At 41.4% G+C, this 13999-nt stretch overlaps 2 protein-coding genes across 10 annotated transcripts in view; one reads left to right on the forward strand and one right to left on the reverse strand.

Moving 5' to 3' along the window:
• Nucleotides 1–1751, reverse strand: part of CPEB3 (cytoplasmic polyadenylation element binding protein 3) — a 193119-nt gene extending 191368 nt beyond the window's left edge. For 2 of the 9 annotated variants that reach the window (XM_019445079.2, XM_019445077.2), the window contains exon 1: nucleotides 1339–1591. In XM_019445079.2, coding sequence (XP_019300624.2) covers nucleotides 1339–1426 — 88 coding nt within the window. In that variant the 5' untranslated portion in view covers nucleotides 1427–1591. Of the gene's footprint in view, nucleotides 1–676; nucleotides 763–1338; nucleotides 1595–1638 lie in introns of those variants that run through there. The other 7 variants (XM_019445081.2, XM_019445083.2, XM_019445080.2 and 4 more) reach the window with 5 other exon arrangements.
• Nucleotides 1752–1888: 137 nt separating this feature from the next.
• The window catches only part of MARCHF5 (membrane associated ring-CH-type finger 5), a 57087-nt gene continuing 44976 nt past the window's right edge, over nucleotides 1889–13999 (forward strand). Inside the window, exon 1 of the mRNA XM_019445088.2 lies at nucleotides 1889–1999. Within this exon, the coding sequence (XP_019300633.1) occupies nucleotides 1965–1999 (35 nt within the window). The 5' untranslated portion in view covers nucleotides 1889–1964. The remainder of the gene's footprint in view (nucleotides 2000–13999) is intronic.

Genomic DNA, 13999 nt, shown 5'->3' on the forward strand with positions numbered 1-13999 from the left:
TTAATCTGCACACAGCTTTGTTATGAACAGACTGTATCGTATTACTTTGTAAGTGGGGGTTCAAATATAAATTCCAAAATGAGGTGAGAACTCCTTTTAGCGTAAATCATAAAACTAGATGGGAGTTTGCGCTAGCCTACTTAATCAATATGCTAGGATTAAATTCTGTTTTTTGAGCAGGATATATATATCCATCTCCTTGCGGTGCATAACTACTTAAGAGATAAATACACAGTAAGGGAAGGCTTACCCAGTAGGAGGAGCAATAAATAGGAATTTAAAATACCAAAAACCCTGAGTAAGTTAAATTCTTATTTCCCTCCACTAGCGGGGGCCTGTTTTACATTTCGTGAGAAAAAGGTGAATCGTTAATTATAAATAGTCATGTAAATTTCCAAAGCCTCTCATAAAAGCATCTTTCAGAAATTGGAGGCCAAATAAACTTCTGTTCACATGTTGTTGTTGTTGTTTTTTCTGGCAGTGTACACTCTAGTTCAAATATATTCAGGAAGCAAACTTGAAACAGAATTAAGAGCTGATTGTAAAATTCCACATTTAAAAAGAGCGTAAAAAACACACTTTAACTTTAAAGAAAAATCAAACATCTTGCAAGACAAATCAAACATCTTGCGGCAGAAATTAGGCATAATCAAGGGAAACTACCCAGACGTCCTACCAATCACAGCACTGGAGAACGCCACAGGTCGTCCAAAAGACGCATTCGTTTTAGCCAACAGCTCTTTCCTCCCGCCAAAGCTGTCCCTAGAGCGTCAGAGAATAACCCATCGAGTGATTGATGATTTTTCCCTTTCGATTCCCACCCCCTCCCCCCCACACACACACATCCACCTGCTTGGAGGTGTCAAAGCGACTCTAAATGGTTAACAGTGACCAGCAGCACAGAGAGAAACAAACACCCCTGACAACCCACAGCTGAGTAAGCAAGAGCTGTTTATTCACGAACATGTTCCATTTGGAGACTGTCGGCGAGCCCTTGAAAGACCAAGCACATTATAGAAGGCTCTTAGAGAGGGAGAGAATAATCTTTTCTCCCCCACCACTCCCCCAAAACACACAGTGAGAAACTCGGGTGGGAACCATCTGGTTAAGGCGGCCCCCACGCCCCCTTGGGAATAACCTCCCGCACCAGTGCATCCGTCCCCTTGCGGGGGTTGTGTAACTCCCCAAAACGAGCTCAGACGCGGCAGAGCCTGGCCCCAGCGCCGAGGGCTTCCGAAGGCACTTCTGCCACCTCCACCCCCTCCACGGCCCGCCCCGACGCCGCGAACAGGGCTGGGGACCCTGAAGAGAAATGGCCCTTCAGCCCCCTCCCCTCACCTGGCTCGGTCCCACCTGAGGGCAAGAGCTGAGAAAAGAACAGGCAGGGAGGGCTGACCTTGTTGCTACTGACAGTGGAGAGGCACATCCTGCTGCTTCCTGGAAAGCGGCCCGAAGGACATTTTTCCCCCTGGAGGAAGGAAACGGGAGGGCGCCGGCCGGGCGGCTGCGGGCGCGGCGGCGGTGGTCGGGGCGGGCTGTGCAGCCTCCAGCGGGGACGGTCCGAGGACTACATCTCCCAGGCTGCTCTGGGCCGCCTTGCGTCGTGACCCCGGCGCGCACGGAGGCGGTGACTCTTACCTCACAGAGGTAGCTCCTCCGCCAGCAGCAACTCGGCGCCCGCGGTCCATGGACCGGAACCCCGGGCCGACGGGCAGGAACCCGGGCCGCGATTGCCGCCTCCCCGCCCCAGGCTCCTCCTCCTCGCTCTCCACCGCCTCCTCCGGACGCCCGCAGGACGCGCACCGCCGCCTCCGGGCTCGCGGAGCCACCCCGGGAGGTTGGGCAGCGGGTTCGCGGCTGCCGCCGGACTGAGGCCTACTCCGCCGCCTCTCAGTGCTATTGTCCCTGGGCCCGGCCCTGACCAGGTCCACTGGGGAGGGCCGAGTGCGCCGGCTCCGCCGAAGATGCCGGACCAAGCCCTACAGCAGATGCTAGACAGGTACGGGCAGCTTTGGGGGAGAAAGCGAGCCGCAGACCCTCGTCTGGCGCTGGTCCTGCCCGCGCCCGGCCTCGAGGCTCTCCGTAAGCGGAGCCCGACGTGCCGGGAGGAGTTCCACGGCCGGGGGGCCGTGTGAGGGGCAGAAAGTTTGGAGTCCGTGCTCTGGGAGGACAGAGCGGGCGGCTCGGATGCGTAGACTTAAAGCGAAACTTAGGGAGTGGCGTCGAGTTTTGTTGGAACGCCCTTTTCAAGTGAGAGGGGTTTGGGTTAACCCACGGCGTTAGTTTCTTTTTCTGTTTCTTACACTCCTCCCCTCCCCTCCCCTCCCCCCAAAACTATGTTGTAACGTGTTTGCCAGCGATGTCACTGGCAACAACAACCAGACTATCTTTCAGGGGAATGATCCCCTACGATTTTAAGACTCTTTGCAAAAACCAAGGGTAAGTAAGCATTCTTTTGAGAAGCCTGATAGTCTGATTTTATTCCTCCTTTCCCCCATCCCATCCCCACCCCCAAGCTGGAAGGGCAAGAGTATCCGCAAGGGAGCTTTAACGGCCAGAATAGAGGTTGTGGGAAACAGCCACATGAGTACAACACTGAACAGTTAGCACATTTTATGATTCGTTGAGTTCACTGAGAAAGTTTCGTCTTTTACTGGGGCCAGTGGCCCATTCCTGGGGGGCTCCAGACAGTAAAACTCTTTTTTGCGAAGTCGGTTGCACCGCCCTCTACTGTTCAAATTCTAGTTCATGGGTTCTTCCATGAGTTTTTGGAGACTCAATCCACCTTTCTCCCTCGCCAGGTCTTAAATTCCTGGGAATATTACAGGTTAATACATAATGTTTGCAGTTGCTTACAATTGTCAGACCACTTGCCACCTTGTTAAGCAGGTGGTACAGTTCTTTGTACAGAGTAAAGTTCCACCAATAAGACGTTAAATGAAAGGCCTCCCTTAACTGAGATTATACCTAGTTAAATGCTGTTTGGATCAGCCACACCCAGAACGAAAATCACCCAAGAGTACATCTCCTTCCAGAGTGACAGAACAGACATTTCCTTTGGAGCTTAGAATTTGAGACACCAGAATTGATAAAAATCATATTGTGGACTTTATTCAGTTAGGGGTGACCCAGTGATTAATTCAGCTTTGTTTAAGGTCAGCATTCAGGTCGGGTTGTCAGGTTGTATTGACTAACCCCTTTTTTAATATAAGTAGTTTTATAAGCTCCTAGAAAGCAGAAACTTTCTCATTATCTTAAATTCTAGAACAGAGCCTGGTACTCAGTAGGTCATCAGTAAATATTTGTTTTATGAACAAATGCATGAACTTTTGTGTCGTTTTCCCCAGTTGCCTCAGGGTGTGATAAGTTAGCAGGTTTTTCCTTCATTATAATTCAGCATACTGGCAAATTGCGTAGGACTACTAACATATGCCCAGAGAAGACCACCTGTGTCCACTGCCAGTTCCAATCAAATGAGACCCTATTCTGGTGCGGGATATGTTGTACTTAGTTTTGTGTTTTTTTTTTTTTCCTTTGAGTGTCTGGTGCTTTCACTCTTACATAGGTGACTTTTAGAAAGATTTTTGTGTGCAAAAGTGACCTGGCTTTCATACACTCTTTAGAGATTTCCATAGAAGTAAAAAGCCAAGGAGTGCTCATAAGGCATTCAGAACTTCTCAACGGAAACTTGGAAATTCTGACTCCGTTTATTGAAGCTGATGACTATAATATTGGCTTATCTTCATCTTTTGTACCTTTTTGACATACCTCAAGGTAGGTTAAGATGACGAAGACTTTTATTATCTCAGTAGTTTGCAACCAAGCTTCACGTTAGAATCACCTGGAGAGCATTTTAAACTATGGATGGATGCCTAGCTCTGTTCAAGACCAATCAGATCACAAATTTCTGAAAGATGGGGCCTGAGCATCTGTAGTTTTAAAAGCTTTCCAGGTGTTTCTGATGTGGTTGAAAACCACTGCTGTAAACCCTAAGGGATTGTTTCATGGTAAGAGTAGAGATTCCTGAAGAAAAGTTTGGGCTTTAGAGACAGTGATCTTGAAATTTTCATTTTGCCATTTACCAGCTATGTGAATTTTTGCACTTAAATCTGAGGCTATCCATCCTCATTTATAAAATAATATCCTGCCTCACAGGATGTTATCAAATGAGAACACGTGTAAGCACTTTATAAAACAGTAAAATGCTATTTTATGTATTAGGCACACAGAAGGTGCTTAAGATTCTCATATAACCAACAGTTGTGGCAATCCCCCCCCCCCCCCCCCCCCCCCCGCCTTCCTTTATATTTGTCATCTTAATGTGGGCTGGCCCTGCATACAAGTTGAATACAAAGATGATTGATTCATTTGAGGAATACTGACAGGCCCAACAGATTAAAATATGTCAACCTATTAGGGCTTATAATTGGTTTTTGGGTGGCAGGTTTTTTGTTTGTTTTTTTTTTAATTTTTTTTTTTAACGTTTATTTATTTTTGAGACAGAGAGAGACAGAGTATGAACAGGGGAGGGGCAGAGAGAGAGGGAAACACAGAATCTGAAATGGGCTCCAGGCTCTGAGCTGTCAGCACAGAGCCTGACGCGGGGCTCGAACTCACGGACCGTGAGATCAAGACCTCAGCTGAAGTCAGATGCTTAACCGACTGAGCCACCCAGGTGCCCCGGTGGCAGTTTTTGAGGGACAGAATTTAGCTCCGAAACCTGCCTGTATGTTTGTTTTTCTGATGCAGATTTTATCCTTGAGAAGACTAAGGAAATGTGTGCAACGCATAAGTTGTTTTTTTGCCTCTAGGTTAAAAGTTAGGTATTTGATAGTGAATTATTAAGTATTTGTATTTATTGAATTTATATAGTAAATATTGAGTGCCTACATATACCCAGTACCACTCTAGATCCTTGGTAGTGAACATAACCGAAAATGCTCATATGGAGCTTAAATTCTAGTGAGGTTTGTTCCAATAAACTGTGAAATTAAATGAAGATTGTGTTTCATTGTAACATGGATTGTGTATTCAGTTTATACTACTTAGTCTTTCAGGGTTTTTTAACTAATGGCAACTTTTTTTTTTTTTTTACATTTATTTATTTTTGATAGAGACCGAGCACAAGTAGAGGAGGGGCAGAGAGAGAAGGAGACACAGAATCGGAAGCAGGCTCTAGGCTCCGAGCTGTCAGCCTAGAGCCTGATGTGTGGCTCGAACTCACAAACCATGAGATCATGACCTGAGCCAAAGTCGGACGCTTAACCAACTGAGTCAGCCAGGCTCCCCAATGGCAACTTATTAATAGCTGAAGTTGAACTGCTTTGTCCTTTGTGAATAAATTTAATTTAGCAATTATTTATCTTGATAAATTTTATTGCAGTATTTGCAGGTGGAAAGAGTATATATAGATATTTTGATTGCCTTTCATTTTGGTAACAATAAGCACATGTCCTGTGTAAATTTATTATTGAATCTTTTAAATTGCTGTGGGTAGGGGTGCCTGGGTGGCTCAGTCGGTTAAGCATCGGACTTCTCACGTCATGATCTCACGACTGGCGAGATGGAGCCCACATCAGGTTCTGCTGTCCACACAGAGCCCTCTTGGTATCCTCTGCCCACTCTCTCTCTGTCTCAAAATAAATTTTAAAGAACATTAAAAAAAATAAATTGTTGTGGGCAAGCAATTTTTGAGAGTAGTGGAAAGGGGGTGGTTTTCTAGTATCATGAATGATTTAGGATCACAAATCATTGCCTTGAAATTATAAGCATTTATAAACTCAAACCCTTTGGGGAGCCTTTGGGGTGACTCAGTTAAGCATCCGACTTCGGCTCAGGTCGTGATCTCGTGGTTCATGAGTTTGAGTTCCACATTGGGCTCTGTGCTAATAGCTCAGAGCCTGGAGCCTGCTTCAGATTCTGTCTGTCTCTGTCTCTGTCTCTCTCTCTCTCTCTCTCTCAAAAATAAACATTAAAAAATAGAAAAGTTTATAAACTCAAACCCTTTATATCATTACCCTGTCACCATCTGTTTTCTTGATTTCTCTTATGTTTCTCAAAATTAGGATTAAATGTATACAGAGTACAAAGAATATTGTAACAAACTGCAGAATGGATCTTGTATTTGAAGCTTGGGCCTACTGAGTGATCCTTCTGAAAACTTGACTTATGTATACTCCATCTCACAGTAATACTCAGGAGTTTGTTGATGTTGTATTACATCACTTACTTGGCACCTGGTGAGTAGGCAAGGCACTTAGCCGGTGTCCCAAAACAGTCAGATGGGAGGGAAAGCGGGGAGAATAATCTGTTCCCTGTCCCTCTCCTGCAGTTACAAAGTGAATTAGAATCCTCACTCTAAAAGCGTTATCAACCAAAAGTGTACATCCCTTTAGAAGATGTAGACTATTCTGATAGGAACATGCCATATTATTTTCAGATTTGTATAATTATCTCTTAGTTTGCATTAAAGCAATTTCTCATTTTCTGTGTCAGTTGGTATCTCTTCAGTCACATCTCTATCCCATTTTGACAATTAACAGACCAATACCTGGAATTAAAAACCATAGCAATTAGTTATGTTTGCTTTCATCTGTATGTTAAAAGTGGAAGGATTACAGAAAACATCTCCTTTGACTACTCTCATCAGTCCCATATCTTCTCCCCATCCCCATTTCACTCTTATAAATGGGTTTATATTTTTCCAGGCTCCTTTGTTTAATGCTTTTATTTAAAAAAAATTTTTTTAGTTTATTTTATTTTTTGAGAGAGAGAGAGCAGGAGAGGGGCAGAGAGAGAGGAGAGCACGAATCCCAAGCAGACTCCACACTGTCAGCAGAGCCTGATATGGGGCTCCAACTCACGAACCATGAGATCATGACCTGAGCTGAAATCAAGAGTCAGACACTTAACCTATGAGCCACCCAGATGCCCCTGTTTAATGTTTTCAGGTATACCATATATAATTTGTGATTTTGTTTCTAAAATTTGAATGTATCAGTCTACAATTTGCTTTTTTAAATACAGTTTTGAGTTCTATGATACCCAGCAATTAAAGAGAATGTATATATAGTATTCATTGGATTGACATTCTTTTTTTCTTAATCCATTCCCCTGTTTATGATATTTAGGTCCTTATTTTCTCTTCTTTAGCTCTCCTTATAATTTGACTTTCATTCCCCTTTCTTAGCTCTACTAAAAGTATACTAAAGATCACTAATAATTTCTTAATCAGTAAATCTAATACCTTTTTTACTTGGTCTTCGTATCCTCGGTATATGCGTAATAAAGTTGAAACTGATTACCACCACCCTCTAACTTCTTGAAATTATATTCTATTATACTGTACTATTTTTCTATCTTTTGCTTATTTTCCCCTCATATATTAGCTTTTCTCCCTTCAATCACATAAGTATGGTTTAAGCCTCCACACTTACCATTCTTCTCTGAAGTGTACCCACTTATTATCTCACTTTCACCTCTGTTTGAATGACTCCCAGATGAGCGTCTTTATTCCTGACCGCTTTCCCACATTTTAGTGTCTCTTTCCTAGCTGGCCAATAGACATTCCCATTTGTATATACATGTTATTACTAGCGCCTTAATATGTCTAAACTGATATTTCCCTAGCTTTTACTTGTCTTCCCAATTTTTGTTCTTTGATTAGACCCCATCCTTCTAGTCCACCACTTTTTTTCTTTTTGCTTCTTTCTCTCCAGATTCACTCATCAGATATTGTAGATTCTTCTTTCTCTGGCTCTTTTTCTCTTCTAGTTTGACTTAGTGTGATACCAGGATTGGCCAAGGCATAATTATAATCACATCATTTCCATGCTTCAAAACCTGCCAGTCTACATCACCTATGGGATAAAATGTAAACTTTCAAGATCTAGTGAAGGGGTTTAGATCTATTAATGTAATTCAGCCTCAACCTACCTTAATCATACTCTTCTGCATTCCACTACATTGTTCTCTGAATATGTCATTTCCTTATTTTTGTTTTAGATGACTTCCTCCCTTTTAACACCTGGCTAACTCTTACCCTTCTTTAGAATTCAGCTCAAATATCACCTTGAAGCATTGCACAGCTCCTTCAGACAGAGTGAGTTACTCCTTCCTGTGTTTCCATAGAACTTTTGTGCATTTATTATAGAAAATCACATTGTATTATAATTTTGTTAACGCATCTATCCCATGTCTTAGAGCCTTCCACACACACCTGATACCACCACCACCATGCATGTTTAACTGGAAGTTCGTTGAGAATGGAAACTATTTCCTATCCCTTTTACCCACAAAGGTCTGGTACCTTGGATACGTTATTGAATCGGTGTCTTTCTTTTCATCCTTTATGACATATCAGTGCTTAGAATAATCTTAGCAGAAGCACAATTTAAAGAACCAACTCATTTGCTCAACCACCTGTATTTTATTGCTTATTAAGCTTAAGTTCAAATTATTTGGCCTGGCCTTCAAGACCCTTCATAATCATATGTATTGTGCTCCCTATTATGTTTAAGACACTGAGTTTATGGCTGGCACCAATTACCTTTTTAAACCTTTGCTTCTCTTTAAGAATGAGTATGTACAGAGACACCTGGGTGGCTCAGTCGGTTAAGCATCCAACTGGATCTCAGCTTAGGTCTCGATCTCGGGGTCGTGAATTGAAGCCCTGCATTGGGACATCACTGGGCATGAAGCCTACTTAAAAAGGAAGAAAAAACTAATAATAATACATACATGTTTGTTGCCCAGGCCAAACTGATTTGCTCACTGTCCTCTGAACACAAGATGTTCTTTTTAGCATCTTGTCTTTCAAAGTTCTACCCATCATTCAACACCCATTTTAGGTTCTGCCTCATTTATAAAGCTTTTCTAACCATCTCAGAAATATTTTTCCCCTCTTCTCTAGACTCTGTAGCAGTCCTTTACATGCCATACATACAGCAGTCCTTTACATGATACAACTGTTGTATCAGTTGTATCAACATCAGTTGATGAGACATAATATTTATATGGCACAGTGAAATAGACTGGAAGGGGTTTAGATCTCTGGTGAAAGCTCCTTATGGCTGTTTAAAAGTACCTTGGAAAAAATGAAACAATTTCTTGTACTGGCTATAATTTTCTATGAAATAAGAAGTGGAAACATTTCTCAGAATTCACTATACATATGGCAGCATGATGCAGTGAAGAAAGCTAATGTTTTGGAGTTGAGGCCTAGGTTGCATACGTGCCTCTCTGTAAGACGTTGAGCAGATTACTTAACCTTTCTAGGCTTTTGTTTCCTTGTTTATTTAAGATGGAAATAATTACTCTTGCAGAGTTTCTGAATATCAGAGACAAAGGGGATGGCATGTATATGCTTGATGGGAGTGTATTTCCCTTCAGTTTTACCCTTTGGTAATGTGTTGTGATTGTGGTTTTATCTTTTGATGAATTCAGATACTTTAACTTCCATTCCACTTGTGTGAACAGACACATAAAGGGATTTTTATTCTTCTTGATGGTACAGTTCCTGTTTCAGAATACATGGGGTGTGAAACTTTTAATCGTGAGACAAAACAGTGTGCAGTTTTTTCCATTGTTAAATGAGGCCTTCCTTGTATTAACCAGAGTATGGGTCTCTAAAGCATGTTCTGAATTAAGGACTGCTTGTTGTCTTTACTTAAAACAATGCTGCAAATACATTGTTGAGGCACCATATATAATACAACAGCAGTAATTTAAAGCTTGTTTCATCGTTCTCTCTCCTACGTCCTGGAATTCCATTCTGCTACACTCCAGTTTTAATCAAAGTGATCTCTAAGGCAGGAGCCTATGATTTCCCAGATCTTTCTAATAATCCAAGATAGACACCTGCAATTTGAGTCTGTAAAGATAAACTTTACTGACAGTTTTATTAGATAACCATACTTATTTAGTAAATAAATGTGCTGTTGAGAAACTTTTATTGGTAAAGTTTCCTCCCCTTTTTTCCATGTACTTTTAAAAAATAACCATATAAACAGTGGATGAGTCACAAATGAGCCCTATGATGTGAGGTTATCTTTGTCATCCATCCTTTCCTAACTGGTTTATAATATCTAGGTTTACCTTAAAATCCGCTCCAACTATGTTGGTGTTCTTATTGTCCATGATCATATGCTTATTTCTGTCTTGTTTATGCAATTTTTCTTAGTTTGAATACCCTTACTCTTTTCATTTCCCAATCCAGCTTAAATTCTCATCTGTAGTTACGTCCTTTTCATGAAACCATCTCAGCTGCGTCGTACTGTCATCCTCACATTTCTATATAACTTATTACTCACATTGTAATATCTTTCCTTGGCACTTAATGTAGTCCTTGTGGCATCAAATAATGAATGTACTTAGTAGGTACTCAAGCTGATTCAAGAGGAGATCTTGAATAATCTTAGATTTTAGACAAACTAGCCATGTATTCCTTGAGCAGTGTATAAAGCTTATTGTTAGGAGCTGTACCTGGAAAAAAGTTACAGTTTTAAAATCATGTAGTATAAAATAATCTTTTGTAAAGGGTGGCATGTTATATGTACAGATTTAGTGATATTACCAATACTGTTGAGTCTACACATTTATTTTGAAGAATAACAATCTTTAGATTCATCATTTTTTTCTTCATATTGTGATAATAGTGATTTGTTCTTTAACCTTTGAGCCAATTGTGGTAATTCCCAGATTTTCCTTTACTTTGTAAAGTAATGTGCCCCAACTTGCCAGGTGGGAAGGTGTAGAAGTAAATAGTGTGTACCTGAGCAAGCAGGAGCCATTTAAAGAGATAGTAGAGGGGCACCTGGGTGGCTCAGTCGGTTAAGGGTCCAACTTCAGCTCAGGTCACGATCTCGCGGTCCGTGAGTTTGAGCCCCGTGTCAGGCTCTGGGTTGATGGCTCAGAGTCTGGAGCCTGCTTCCAATTCTGTGTCTCCCTCTCTCTCTGCCCCTCCCCCGTTCATGCTCTGTCTCTCTCTGTCTCAAAAATAAATAAACATTTAAAAAAATTTAAAAAAAAAGATAGTAGAAGGAAAAGAAGGGTGGAAGAAAATGAATTGAGAGGATTTGAATGAATATCTTATGCAGTGGTATTGGCCTATTGAAAATGTGTGTGTGGTGGGGGTGGGAGGGGTGGTGATTAGGAATCCAGGACTTTTTCCACTGAATACCAGGGTGCCAAGCAGAATTCCCTTATGTGCTAATTTAGGTAACAAATTGCATCCATAACATCTAGCCATAGATGTAAAGTTGACACCATCTTTGTCATCTTTTTTAAGTTTATTTATTTTGAGAGAGAGCAAGCTGGAGCAGGGGAGGGGCAGAGAGAGGCGGGGGGGGGGTGTGGGGGAGAGAGAATGAGAGAGAATGAGAGAATTCTAAGCAGGCTCCGTGCTGTCAATGCAGAGCCCACTGTGGGGTTCGATCCCACGAACCGTGAGATCATGACCTGAGCCAAAACCAAGAGTCAGACACTTAACTAACTGAGCCACTCAAGCACCCCAGACACCATTCCCGTCTTTATCAGTACCATTATTACTAGTGTTCATTTAGTGGTTTTATATATGGCAGGCAATGCTTATGTAGTTTCATGATCATTTGTTTAATCTTTTACAATAGGAGATCTTAACATTAAACCTTTTTAATGCTGACCATTCCTTTGGCAGACTGGTTAAGCCTTTGGGTTCCTGCTCAGAATGTTTTGAAAGAACACAAAAGAACACAAAATACATAGTATCAGAAATGAGGGGCGTCTGGGTGGTTCAGTCCGTTAAGTACCCAACTTTTAATTTCAGCTCAGGTCGTGATCTTATCATTCATTGGTGAATCCAAGCCCTGTGTCAGGCTCTGCACTGGCAGTGTGAAGCCTGCTTGCAACTCTCTCTCTGCCCCTCCCTCACTTGCCCTCTCTCTCTTTCAAAAATAAACAAACAAAAAAGGAAAATAAATGAAACCAATCAACCTGTTAAAAATCTGATAAAGTAATATGAGCTTTATTTAATACCTTAAAATACAAGCTGTATTGGTTGGTCTGATAACTACATTCAGATTTGCAATGAGTAAATGTTATTTTGGGATCTGCACAGGTAGCTGTAAAATAATATGAAAATTTCTGGTCAATATACTGTAATTTCTAATTGCTGTACTGTTAATATTATTATGGTTTGCTTACATTCATCATTGGAGGAAAATTAAATTTTATTTAGAGGTTAGCAAAAGTGAAGATGTAATTTCTTTCCCCATCCAAATTTTCTGGGATAAGTTTTCATGGACCCCAGATTAAGAACCCCTGCCTTACAATACAAGAGATTCTGTTGTTACACCTATAATAAGTGGTAAACAGGGGTTTGAACTTGAACAGTCTGGCTCCACACCCCAAGTTCTTTGCTCCGTTATAGAACACCTTGAAGTTGCATAGTCTTTTCCCCACATTTAGCTAGCTCTTTACCTTAGGAGAAAAAAAAAAAAATCGTGAACATTTTACTTCTTGTTTAAATTAAAAAACACACTTGATCTTAGCCAAAAGGCTGAGAAGTGGTTTAAATTAAAAACCAAATAATTTTAAAATTTTTATGTTGGGTGTAAAATGAAATTTCATTTCTGTGTTATGGTGAATACAGTATTTGAGGCTTAAAAGAATAAAGAGGAATGACTATAGCAGAGATTCTCAAACTTTAGGTATTGTGATCATCTGTAGGGCTTGTTACAATGTCAGCAGTTCCTCAAAAAATTAAAAATGGAATACTGTGTGATCCAACAGTGCCACTTCTGGGCATATACCTCAGAGAATTGAAAGCAGGGTCTCAAATATTTGTACACCCATGTTCATAGCGGTGTTATTCACAGTAGCTAAATATGGAAGCAACCCAAGTATCTATTGAACAATGAACAGATAAGCAAAATGTGGTATATACATACAATGGAGTATTATTCAGCCTTAAAAAGGAAGGATATTTTGCAGTGTGTTCCAACATGGATGAACTTGGAGGACATTATGCTAAGTGAAATAAGCCAAAGACAAATACTAGATGATTCCACTTATTTGAGGTACTTAGAATAGTCAAAACCATGAAGACACTATAATGGTGGTTGTCAGGGACTAGGGAAAGGAGGATTGGGGAGTTGTTTAATAGGTACAGTTTCAGTTTTACAAGGTAAAAGAGCTACAAGATGAGTGGTGGTGATGGTTGTACAACATTGTGAATGTATTTAATACCACTAAATTGCACACTTAAAAATGGTTAAGATGGGGGGTGGGGGGTGCCTGGGTAGCTCAGGCAGTTGAGTGTCCAACTCTTAATTTTGGCCCAGGTCATGATCTCCCGGTCACGGAATTGAGCCCCGTGTGTCAGGCTCTGCGCTGAGCGTGGAGCCTGCTTAAGATTCCCTCTCTCCCTCTATCCATCTCCCCCTACCTCTCTCTCTCTCAAAAAAAAAAAAAAAATAGTGGGATGCCTGGATGCCTTAAACGTCCAACGTCGGCTCAGGTCATGATCTTGTGTCCTTTGAGCTCAAGCCCCATGTCAGCCTCTGTGCTGACAGCTCAGAGCCTAAGAGCCTGTTTCTGATTCTGTGTCTCCCGCTCTCTGCCCCTCTCCCATTTGCTTTCTGTCTGTCTCAAAAATAAACATTAAAAAAAAATTTTAATAGTTAAGATGATACATTTTATGTGTATTTTACCACAATAAAAATTTTAAATTAAAAAAAATTTTTTAAGTTTATTTGGAGAGAGAGGGTGAGTGCTCTAGTGGGGGAGGGGCCGGGGGGGGTGGAAAGAAAATCCCAAGCAGGCTCCACACTGCCAGCACAGAGCGTGGGGGAGGGGTGAACTCACAAACCATGAGATCATGACCTGAGCTGAAATCAAGAGTTGGACACTTAACCAACTGAGCCACCTAGGCTCCCCTAAAATGTTTTTGAATGATTTTTTTTAAATGTAGTATCAGGTCCCTCCCCGAGAGTTTCTGATTCTGTTGGTCTTGGGTGGCCTG

Source organism: Panthera pardus, unplaced genomic scaffold, assembly GCF_024362965.1.
Source record: "Panthera pardus isolate Hobbes unplaced genomic scaffold, ASM2436296v1 HiC_scaffold_22, whole genome shotgun sequence".
Taxonomy (NCBI): Eukaryota; Metazoa; Chordata; class Mammalia; order Carnivora; family Felidae; genus Panthera; species Panthera pardus.